The 12,500-nt window shown below is 35.0% G+C and overlaps 1 protein-coding gene across 1 annotated transcript in view; it reads left to right on the forward strand.

The window, feature by feature from the left end:
• The window catches only part of LOC113805411 (zwei Ig domain protein zig-8), a 117,286-nt gene that overhangs the window by 77,849 nt on the left and 26,937 nt on the right, over positions 1-12,500 (forward strand). The window contains exons 5-6 of the mRNA XM_070137008.1: positions 10,518-10,650; positions 11,531-11,581. Coding sequence (XP_069993109.1) covers positions 10,518-10,650; positions 11,531-11,581 — 184 coding nt within the window. The remainder of the gene's footprint in view (positions 1-10,517; positions 10,651-11,530; positions 11,582-12,500) is intronic.

Genomic DNA, 12,500 nt, shown 5'->3' on the forward strand with positions numbered 1-12,500 from the left:
GGGCCGTGTACCTGCTCTCTTCCCCTTCCCCTCCCCCCCCCCCTCCGCTTCCTAACCACAGCGGGAGGAGGTTCTGTGAGGAGGTTCCGTGTAACTGCTGTCTTCCCCTTCCCCTCCCCCCCCCCCCCCTCACCGCTTCCTAACCACAGCGGGAGGAGGTTCTGTGAGGTTCCGTGTAACTGCTGTCTTCCCCTTCCCCTCCCCCCCCCCCCCTCCGCTTCCTAACCACAGCGGGAGGAGGTTCTGTGAGGTTCCGTGTAACTGCTGTCTCCCCCCCCCCCCCCCCATCCCATTCCCCCCTTATCAGAAACTTTCGAGATGTTGGGGCTTTTTTCTTATGATATGGCGGTACTCCCGGGAGGAGAGAGCAAAGAGAGCCCCCCGAAGTATTATCGTAATCTCGTGGATAATATCTTTTCTGTCAAGGTGTTGCAACTCTTATCCTCCCCCTTGTATTTCATCCGAAACTTTGTAGACTCGACTTTTTTGTAATATGGGAGGATATAACAGAAAGAGCCTTTCATCATAATTGATCTGTTATACTGTTTCATAATTGCGCTTTTATCTGAAACTTTGTGCAGTATATACTTATGAAATGACGGTACACATGGGGAAGATACAATAGAAAGATTCCTATGCATTCTTCGATAATGTATCACCATTCACGCTGATTTAAAACAGTGTTTGTCTAAAACTTGGCACAGCAGATAGGACTTTTTTAACAGTACAGCAATACTCAAAAAGTTTTTTAAAAATACGGTCGCACGATTCCAAACCCCCAATCGTAATCTCTTCCTCGGTATCTAATCCCACGAAAGGAAAAACAAAGGAGCGCCGTTTGGAAATAGCAAGGAATCTGAAGCCATGAATAGAAGTTGAGAACAGGATCCGCTTGTTAGTCGGGAGGTCGTTTCCTCGTCAGTCTGGGGCGCTGACCGTGAAGCTGTACCCGAAGAAAAGACATTCTTTATTCTCCCCTTTAGAGCTGTGGACTAAGCTTGATACGACGCTTAAAGATTTCCTCTCTTTTTTTTCCTTTCATTTTTATGAGAAGTTTGTAATGCTTTCTTTTTATTTCTCTTCTCTCTTTTTTCTTTGTTCCTCCTTTCTCTGTTCTTTCTGCGTTTTTATCTTATTTTATCAGAAGTTGGGTCGTAAAATGGTTGAGGATCAAAGGAAGAAACAGTTAGAGCAGGCATACATGCAGAGACGGAGGTACAGACATACAAAGAAAAAGACAGACACGAATAGAATGATGAAGTTAACACACACACACAGAAAGAGAGGCAGGGAGGGAGGGAGGAAAAGAGAGAGGGGGGGGGTTGAGGGAGGGATGGGGGAAGGGAGGAGAGGGGAAGAGAGAGAGAGAGAGAGAGAGAGAGGGAAATCGAGCCAGACAAACAGACAAGGAAGGGAAAGGGGAAGATAGGGTAAAGAACCCAAACTCCTCCCTGTGGAGGATGATTCAACTCAAACAAGTTTTGAACAAGAAAATCATTATCTCACCACCGATTATATTTGAGCTACCCTCCCCCCTCCCCCTCCCCCTCCTTCCTTCCTTCCTCCGCCACGTTCACAATTCACAATTCCGGTGCAGACATCCTGACAGACATCCCACTCTCCCCCTCACCCCCCTCCCCCTCACCCAACGACCCTCGAACCGAATCACACACGTAACGAAGCATCTGACGTCACGGATATATCTTGTCAGTAATCATCTGGCGTGATAGTCTTGTCAACGCTAAATTTGATAAACACGGTGTGACAGGTAGTGACACTCTGCCAGATGCAACACTCAATCAAGCCGTGCAACCCAATGCAACGGCAGCGGGATCGTGTGAAATGGAATCCGATCCCACTCGGGCTATCACTAACGGTATTTCGCTCGTGGCTACGCGTATCGGTGGAAAAGGTCTTCTTCTTTTTATTCTTTCGTTGTAACTTTGTTCCACTCTTCTATGATCTGGTTCGCTATTGTGTTGTCCCATTATTCTATGATCTGGTTTTGTTTTTATTCTTTCGCTATAGTGTTGTTCCTTCGCTATAGTGTTGTCCCATTCTTATATAATCTGGTTCTGTTTTTATTCTTTCGCTGTAACTTTGTTCCACTCTTCTATGATCTGGTTCTGTCTTTTTAATTCTTTCGCTATAGTGTTGTCCCATTCTTATATAATATGGTTCTGTTTTTTTATTCTTTCGCTGTAACTTTGTTCCACTCTTCTATGATCTGGTTCTGTTTTTTTAATTCTTTCGCTATAGTGTTGTCCCATTCTTCTATGATCTGGTTCTGTTTTTATTCTTTCGTTATAGTGTTGTTCCTTCGCTATAGTGTTGTGCCATTCTTATATAATCTGGTTCTGTTTTTATTCTTTCGCTGTAACTTTGTTCCACTCTTCTATGATCTAGTTCTGTTTTTTTTAATTCTTTCGCTCTAGTGTTGTCCCATTCTTATGTGACCTGGTTCTCTTTTTATTCTTTCGCTATAGTGTTGTTCCTTCGCTATAGTGTTGTCCCATTCTTATATAATCTGGTTCTGTTTCTATTCTTTCGCTGTAACTTTGTCCCATTCTTATATAATCTGGTTCTGTTTTTATTCTTTCGCTGTAACTTTCTCCCATTCTTATATAATCTGGTTCTGTTTTTATTCTTTCGCTATAGTGTTGTCCCATTCTTATATGATCTGGTTCTGTTTTTATTCTCTGGCTGCAACTTTGTCCCATTCTTATATGATCTAGTTCTGTTTTTATTCTTTCGCTATAATGTTGTCCCATTCTTATATGACCTGGTTCTCTTTTTATTCTTTCGCTATAGTGTTGTTCCTTCGCTATAGTGTTGTCCCATTCTTATATAATCTGGTTCTGTTTCTATTCTTTCGCTGTAACTTTGTCTCATTCTTATATGATCTGGTTCTTTTTTTATTATTTCGCTATAGTGTTGTCCCATTCTTCTATGATCTGGTTCTGTTTTTTATTTTTTCGCTATAGTGTTGTCCCATTCTTCTATGATCTGGTTCTGTTTCTATTCTTTCGCTGTAACTTTGTCCCATTCTTATATGATCTGGTTCTGTTTTTATTCTTTCGCTGTAACTTTTTTCCACTCTTTTATGATCTAGTTCTGTTTTTTTTAATTCTTTCGCTCTAGTGTTGTCCCATTCTTATGTGACCTGGTTCTGTTTTTATTCTTTCGCTGTAACTTTGTCCCATTCTTATATAATCTGGTTCTGTTTTTTTTTTTTTTTTTTTATTCCTTCGATATAGTGTTGTCCCATTCTTATATAACCTGGTTCTGTTTTTATTCTTTCGCTGTAACTTTGTCCCATTCTTATATAATCTGGTTCTGTTTTTATTCTTTCGCTGTAACTTTGTGATCGTGTGAAATGGAATCCGATCCCACTCGGGCTATCACTAACGGTATTTCGCTCGTGGCTACGCGTATCGGTGGAAAAGGTCTTCTTCTTTTTATTCTTTCGTTGTAACTTTGTTCCACTCTTCTATGATCTGGTTCGCTATTGTGTTGTCCCATTATTCTATGATCTGGTTTTGTTTTTATTCTTTCGCTATAGTGTTGTTCCTTCGCTATAGTGTTGTCCCATTCTTATATAATCTGGTTCTGTTTTTATTCTTTCGCTGTAACTTTGTTCCACTCTTCTATGATCTGGTTCTGTTTTTTTTTTTTTTTTTTTTTAATTCTTTCGCTATAGTGTTGTCCCATTCTTATGTGACCTGGTTCTGTTTTTTATTCTTTCGCTATACTGTTGTTCCATTCTTATGACCTAGTTTTGTTTTTATTCTTTCGCTATAGTGTTGTCCCATTCTTATATAATCTGGTTCTGTTTTTTTTTCTTTCGCTATAGTGTTGTCCCATTCGTATATGACTTGGTTCTGTTTCTATTCTTTCGCTGCAACTTTGTCCCATTCTTATATGATCTGGTTCTGTTCTTATTCTTTCGCTATAGTGTTGTCCCATTCGTATATGACTTGGTTCTGTTTCTATTCTTTCGCTGTAACTTTGTCCCATTCTTATATAATCTGGTTCTGTTTTTATTATTTCGCTATACTGTTGTCCCATTCTTATATAATCTGGTTCTGTTTTTTGTTCTTTCGCTATTGTGTTGTCCCATTCTTATATGATCTGGTTCTGTTTTTATTCTTTCGCTCTAGTGTTGTCCCATTCTTATATGATCTGGGTCTGCTTTTATTCTTTCGCTCTAGTGTTGTCCCATTCTTATATGACTTGGTTCTGTTTTTTGTTCTTTCGCTACTGTGTTGTCCCATTCTTATATGATCTGGTTCTGTTTCTATTCTTTCGCTGTAACTTTGTCCCATTCTTATATAATCTGGTTCTGTTTTTATTCTTTCGCTATACTGTTGTCCCATTCTTATATAATCTGGTTCTGTTTTTTGTTCTTTCGCTATAGTGTTGTCCCATTCTTATATGATCTGGTTCTGTTTCTATTCTTTCGCTGTAACTTTGTCCCATTCTTATATAATCTGGTTCTGTTTTTTGTTCTTTCGCTATAGTGTTGTCCCATTCTTATATGATCTGGTTCTGTTTTTATTCTTTCGCTGTAACTTTGTGATCGTGTGAAATGGAATCCGATCCCACTCGGGCTATCACTAACGGTATTTCGCTCGTGGCTACGCGTATCGGTGGAAAAGGTCTTCTTCTTTTTTATTCTTTCGTTGTAACTTTCTCCCATTCTTCTATGATCTGGTTCTGTTTTTATTCTTTCGTTATAGTGTTGTTCCTTCGCTACAGTGTTGTGCCATTCTTATATAATCTGGCTCTCTTTTTATTCTTTCGCTGTAACTTTGTCCCATTCTTCTATGATCTGGTTCTTTTTTTATTTTTTCGCTATAGTGTTGTCCCATTCTTATATGACCTGGTTCTGTTCTTATTCTTTCGCTATAGTGTTGTCCCATTCGTATATGACTTGGTTCTGTTTCTATTCTTTCGCTGTAACTTTGTCCCATTCTTATATATTCTGGTTTTGTTTTTATTCTTTCGCTATAGTGTTGTCCCATTCTTATATAATCTGGTTCTGTTTTTTTTTTTATTATTCTTTCGCTATAGTGTTGTCCCCTTCTTCTATGATCTGGTTCTGTTTTTATTCTTTCGTTATAGTGTTGTTCCTTCGCTATAGTGTCCCATTCTTATATAATCTGGTTCTGTTTTTATTCTTTTGCTGTAAAATTGTTCCACTCTTCTATGATCTGGTTCTGTTTTTTTTTTATTCTTTCGCTATAGTGTTGTCCCATTCTTATGTGACCTGGTTCTGTTTTTTATTCTTTCGCTGTAACTTTGTCCCATTCTTCTATGACCTGCTTCTGTTTTTTATTCTTTCGCTATAGTGTTGTCCCATTCTTATGTAATCTGGTTCTTTTTTTATTATTTCGCTATAGTGTTGTTCCATTCTTATATAATCTGGTTTTGTTTTTATTCTTTCGTTATAGTGTTGTCCCATTCTTATGTAATCTGGTTTTGTTTTTATTCTTTCGCTGTAACTTTGTCCCATTCTTCTATGATATGGTTCTGTTTTTTATTCTTTCGCTATAGTGTTGTCCCATTCTTATATAATATGGTTCTGTTTTTTTATTCTTTCGCTGTAACTTTGTTCCACTCTTCTATGATCTGGTTCTGTTTTTTTAATTCTTTCGCTATAGTGTTGTCCCATTCTTCTATGATCTGGTTCTGCTTTTATTATTTTGTTATAGTGTTGTCCCATTCTTATATGACCTGCTTCTGTTTTTTATTCTTTCGCTATAGTGTTGTCCCATTCTTATGTAATCTGGTTCTTTTTTTATTATTTCGCTATAGTGTTGTCCCATTCTTATATAATCTGGTTCTGTTTCTATTCTTTCGCTATAGTGTTGTCCCATTCTTCTATGATCTGGTTCTGTTTTTATTCTTTCGCTGTAACTTTGTCCCATTCTTATATAATATGGTTCTGTTTTTTATTCTTTCGCTATAGTGTTGTCCCATTCTTCTATGATCTGGTTCTGTTTTTATTCTTTCGCTGTAACTTTGTCCCATTCTTATATAATATGGTTCTGTTTTTTATTCTTTCGCTATAGTGTTGTCCCATTCTTCTATGATCTGGTTCTGTTTTTTTGTTCTTTCGCTATTGTGTTGTCCCCTTCTTCTATGATCTGGTTTTGTTTTTATTCTTTCGCTATAGTGTTGTCCCATTCTTATATGACTTGGTTCTGTTTCTATTCTTTCGCTGTAACTTTGTCCCATTCTTATATGATCTGGTTCTGTTTTTATTCTTTCGCTATAGTGTTGTCCCATTCTTATATGACTTGGTTCTGTTTCTATTCTTTCGCTGTAACTTTGTCCCATTCTTATATGATCTGGTTCTGTTTTCATTCTTTCGCTATAGTGTTGGCCCATTCTTATATGACCTGGTTCTGCTTTTATTATTTCGCTATAGTGTTGTCCCATTCTTATATGACCTGTTTCTCTTTTTATCCTTTCGCTAAAGTGTTGTCCCATTCTAATATAATCTGATTCTGTTTTTATTCTTTCGCTTTAGTGTTGTCCCATTCTTATATGATCTGGATCTGGCGAAGAGCGAGATTCAGCGTCCTAAGGGATGTGTGATAAGTCTACGGGACGACAACCCGAGATTGACATTATTCTCACCCTAAGCATAACGATTTACAAATTACTGTACATTAGCGCTGATTTCCTGGAGTTAGTTCAGAGTTATTGATTCTGAATGTTAGTGCTTTCCATCGCCCTAATGTTGCAGAAAGAGACTGTAATATTGCACAACTGCTTAAGGAGATGGATGGCTGTCGGTCAAAAGGCCACCTGTATATCTTGCTAGAAATTTAAACCCCAATATAATGTGTATATGATTCAATCCAACTCGCACACAATACATCTCGCATTCGGTAGAGATTCTGCTAATTAGATTAGACCCTAATATCGTAATCGAATCCTGACTGACAAGACAACTAGCATTATCCGTACGAATTATATATACCTCATGGATTCGAAATCCATATGTGTTATTCCTATCTCCATTAGAGGAACGGCTTTTAGAACCTGCAGCTCGCGGTTCGAGGTTGAGGAGCATCAATACATTGTTGTTTTCGAATGTAGTATATTAGCGATGTTGCAATAGGAGGAAACGGCTAATCAGAACGGCTTGTTCGCTTTAACATGTTCGTTGGCGCTGTTATTCCGAAAAGGATTTTGATATGATTCTCTGGATGCGGGTCGTCATGTAACACTCTCATTGCTTTTTCTTTTTTGTGTGTGTGTTTTTTCTTGTTTTGTTTATTTTTTCTTTTCTCATTTTACTTGCATGTTGGGTATGAAATGGGAAAGAAAAGCGCATTATATTATTTTTTCAAATGATTTAGAAAATTTGATAAATAGTTTTACAAAAAAATAGACAAATAACCATAAAATCTAGCCAATGATTTACATATTGCGTAGTCCTCTTACATGTAAAGGGATATCGCACTGACAATCTTAATAATCTTAATAACTCCCCGAAATAGATTCAATTCCACATTAAATCTTAGAAGGGAACTAATCTCAGAAGTCAAAGCTAATCCCTAATCTCGCGACGTCAAACGCGAGTATTTCTTCTTCTTCTTCTTCTTCTTCTTCTTCTTCTTCTTCTTCTTCTTCTTCTTCTTCTTCTTCTTCTTCTTCTTCTTCTTCTTCTTCTCCTTTATTTATTTATTTATTTATAAGACACCACATGATGTCGTTTTAAAATTATTAGACTTCTCGGTCCATATACGGAGTACTTGGTATTGTCCTTCTTAAATGAAATAATTAAACTAACATGAGTCAATATTTCATTTTGTCGTGTATATTGATTGATTTTAATGTACCTTTTGTGGAGGGAAGGGAGGAGGGAGGAGGAGTAGGGGAGAGGGGAAGGGGGATCGGACACTAGTTAAAAACTTATGAGGAAAAAGTTTAATGGCTGAAGTTCCGATTTTGTCATGTTGCCGTGCCATTATTCAACCATTAATCCCATCATTTTTTTTCGGGATTTATGTTGTCAAGCATGTACTGTGTGATATAACGGGACACATGCAAGCGCTGTATTTGCTTCCAACACGCAATACCAACATAGGCTATTGAACTGCTTCTTTCGTAACCCAGGGACATGTATACACACATATAAACACAAACGCACACAAACACGAACATATGTATATGCGTGTGTGTGTGTATGTGTATGTGTGTATGTTTGTGTGTGTGTGTGTGTGTGTGTGTGTGTTTATGTTTGTGTGTGTGTATCTGTCTGTGTTTGTGTGTGTGTATGTGTGTGTGTGTGAGTGTGTGTGTGTGTGTATCTGTGTGTGTGTGTGTATGTGAGTGCGTGTGTGTGAATATGTCTGCCTGTCTATCTGTAAGTCTGTGCGTAAGTGTGCAAAAGCGTGTGAGCGTATATGTGTATACGTCTGTCTATGCGTGCTTATACGTCCATGTATATCTATATTTACATATTTTTAGCTTTCCATTACTACATGCTTAACTATTTTTGTCTCCCGAGTGTGATTGTGTTAGAGTGTGAACGCATTTCAGACGAATTCTCTCTCCTTCGGGGAATAGTCTTGACAATTCTTCAACCAAAACAGACCCGCCATTATGTACTTTCCTCTCGTTTCCGGTTCTCAGTTCGTTCAAGATTATGGTCGCGTAGAACATAAGTCCATTTGAACACGGACTAAAATTGCATCGCTTATTTCGTCTGTCTTTCTAATTCTCTCTCTCTTTTTCTCTTTTTCTTTCTCTTTCTCTCTTTCTCGTTCTCGTTCTCTTTCTCTTTCTCTTTCTCTTTCTCTTTCTCTTTCTCTCTCTCTCCCTCTCTCTCTCTCTCTCTCTCTCTCTCTCTCTCTCTCTCTCTCTCTCTCTCTCTCTCTCTCTCTCTCTCTCTCTCTCTCTCTCTCTCTCTCTCTCTCTCTCTCTCTCTCTCTCTCTCTCTCTCTCTCTCTCTATCTATCTATCTATATATATTTACATAAATATATATATATATATATATATATATATATATATATATATATATATATATATATATAATGTATATATATATATATATATATATATATATATATATATATATATATATATATATATATATATATATATATATATATATATATATATATATATATATCCATTTATCTATCCATCGATCGATCTTTTTACCTATCTCTCTCTCTCTTCTAAACTATATTTGAAATGAATATTTTTCTCTCTTTTTCTGTCTATTTATCTTACCTTTCTTTATTTTTTCCCTTTCTTTTTTTCTTCTCGTGTGTTTTTCCTTCTATTTTCTATCATTTTTTTTTCATTTCTTTCTTTCCTTTCCTTCCCCGAATGCTTTGTTTGAGAGCTTTGTCAAGCGATATATTAATCTATAACCGTCTTTTAATCTTCAGTTATTAATAAAAATAACAAAAACGATAACAGCAACAAAATACTCGACGTTTTATACATCAAACAGTCTTTTTCCGAACAAGATAATCATACAACAAAGAAGTGATCATTAAAGTAAGTTCGCCCAATAAACACACAATTATCAAAGATAAACAAAACGGATCTCACAAACACACACAAAAAAAAAAGTAGTTGAGGACCCTTCGGTGATGATTCTTTCATAATATAATGAGTGATGTTGTTTTTGTATCATTTCCCTGAGTGAATTAAATATAAAACCGCGTTGATGAACACACTTCAGTAATTATAAACAAAGCATTTAGATCTCTTTGTCTCTCTAATGATCTTCCTGTCACATGCTTTATTTTTCTCTAATTATCTGCCTATCTATTTATCTCTACCTATTTATCTGTCTATCTATCTGTCTGTTTGTCTATGTATCTATTTATTTATATATCGTTCTATTTATCTATCTGTCTTCTGTCTATATATCTTTCTATGTATTTCTATCGATATCTTTCTGTCTGTCTCTATGCCTCTCTCTCTCTATATATATATCTATATATCTGATTCTCTGGCGTTCTCAGTCATTTATCAACACCTATCTGTTTCTATTTACTTCTGTATTTTCTTATATACTTATCATTTTTTATCCCACAATCTATATTTCATACTTGCTTTCGATATTTTTCGATTATACAAATATTAAATTACGTACCCCCCCCCCCCCCGGGCAAATGATAAGGATAACATGAAATGAACAATAAAAGATGGTTATGATAATGATGATAATAGTAATAATGATAATGATAATGATAAATATGATAATAATAATAATGATAATGATAATTATGATAATAATAATAATGATAATTATGATAATAATAATGATGATTATGATAATAATAATTATTATTATGATAGTAATAATAATGATCATGATGATAATAGGAATAATAATGATAATAATAAAAACGATAACAATAATAATAACACTAATAATAACAATAATGAAAGAAATCCACACAGATCACAATACTTATCCAGTTCGAGGACAACATACACCCACCTCTTCACCATTCTCTCTCCTCCACCTCCAGGTCCTCCACCCCGAGAACTCCGACGACTGGACGCTCCACATCAAGTACACGACCTTCAGGGACAGCGGCGTGTACGAGTGCCAGGTGAACTCTGACCCCAAGATAAGCCGCGCGGTCACACTCACTGTCAAAGGTCAGTTAAGGGTTGCTGGGTCAAAGTAAGGTTGCTATAGGGATTCCTATCATTGCTGTTGCTGCCATTATGAAGTGTGTATATATATATATATATATATATATATATATATATATATATATATATATATATATATATATATATATATATATATATATATATATATATATATCTGTGTATGTATTTATGTGTGTATATATATACATGTGTGTGTGTATATCTGTATATATATATACATGTGTGTGTGTATGTCTATATATATATACATGTGTATATATATATATATATATATATATATATATATATATATATATATATATATATATATATATATATATATACACATATATATATATATATATATATATATATATATATATATATATATATATATATATATATATATATATATATATATATATATATATACCTGATTCTTGTAAATACAATAAATCGTCGAAATTCCCTGTTGCAGCGGTAAAAAGAAGTGTTGAAGGAAACGACTTAACTAAAGGGATTCAAATACCCCAAGAATTTGCAAGACAAGTTATTGCTGAATAATGCACATTGTTATGGCTCTCTGGGGAAAGGCAACTCACCCGGAGTGTACTGAGTTAATGTAGTTGTCCCATTACTCAGACTGCAAATTTCAATAGCATTTTCAAAACAATATAAGCTTACTGGACATTGCCATACCGAGTGCCTGTGTGGATAGGCATTCTGGAGTCTAGATAGCAAAAAAATAAAAAAATAAAAAAAATTATATTTGGAGTTTTATTCATTCTGGGGGATTAATTTACGATTGCTAATTTCTGTTAATTTCTGTTTTTTAATGTGTTTCAGAGAGTTATTTAATTTTTTTGTTTTTTGTTTTTTTCAGAGAATCAGCTGGACGATCCTGGAACTTTTGGGATTCCAACAACAGATAATAGTAAGTAGTGTGTGTGTGTGTGTGTGTGTGTGTGTGTGTGTGTGTGTGTGTGTGTGTGTGTGTGTGTGTGTGTGTGTGTGTGTGTGTGTGTGTGTGTGTGTGTGTGTGTGTGTGTGTGTGTGTGTGTGTGTGTGTGTGATTGTCTCTGTAGATGCTTATTTATGAGCGTATATATGCTTATAACTGTGTATATGTGTGCGTGTGTATTAATGTATATGCGTATGTGTGTGTTAATGTGTATGGTTGTGATGTGTATACACTGTGTGCATATATGTAACTATAAATGGTTAGGTATAAGACACAATAATGATAACGTATGTGTATATGAAGAATGTGTGTGAGTTATTTGTGTGTTATATGTCTGTATATGTGTGTCTATGTGTGTGCGTTAGTGTGTGTTTATATATATATATATATATATATATATATATATATATATATATATATATATATATATATATATATATATATAGATAGATAGATAGATAGATAGATAGATAGATAGATAGATAGATAGATAGATAGATAGATAGATAGATATAGATATAGATATAGATATAGATATATAGATATATATATACATATATATATATATATATATATATATATATATATATATATATATATATATATATATATATATATATATATATATATATATATATATATATATATATATATATATATATATATATATATATATATACATATATATGTATACCAGTTTACATTTCTCCACATGATTGCAAATTGCGAATGTGTTAGAATTTCTTGCTAAACGTATTCCTCGTTTCGTTCTGGTTTTAAAGTCATGCTATACATGTTGCCTTCATTGTTGACAGCTTCAGTGGATTAGATTGGCTTGTCTTGGATTAGAATTATAGTCATATTTGAGGGTTTTTTTTCTCTTGTTTTGTTC

Source organism: Penaeus vannamei, chromosome 22 (genome assembly GCF_042767895.1).
Source record: "Penaeus vannamei isolate JL-2024 chromosome 22, ASM4276789v1, whole genome shotgun sequence".
In the NCBI taxonomy this organism is placed as follows: Eukaryota; Metazoa; Arthropoda; class Malacostraca; order Decapoda; family Penaeidae; genus Penaeus; species Penaeus vannamei.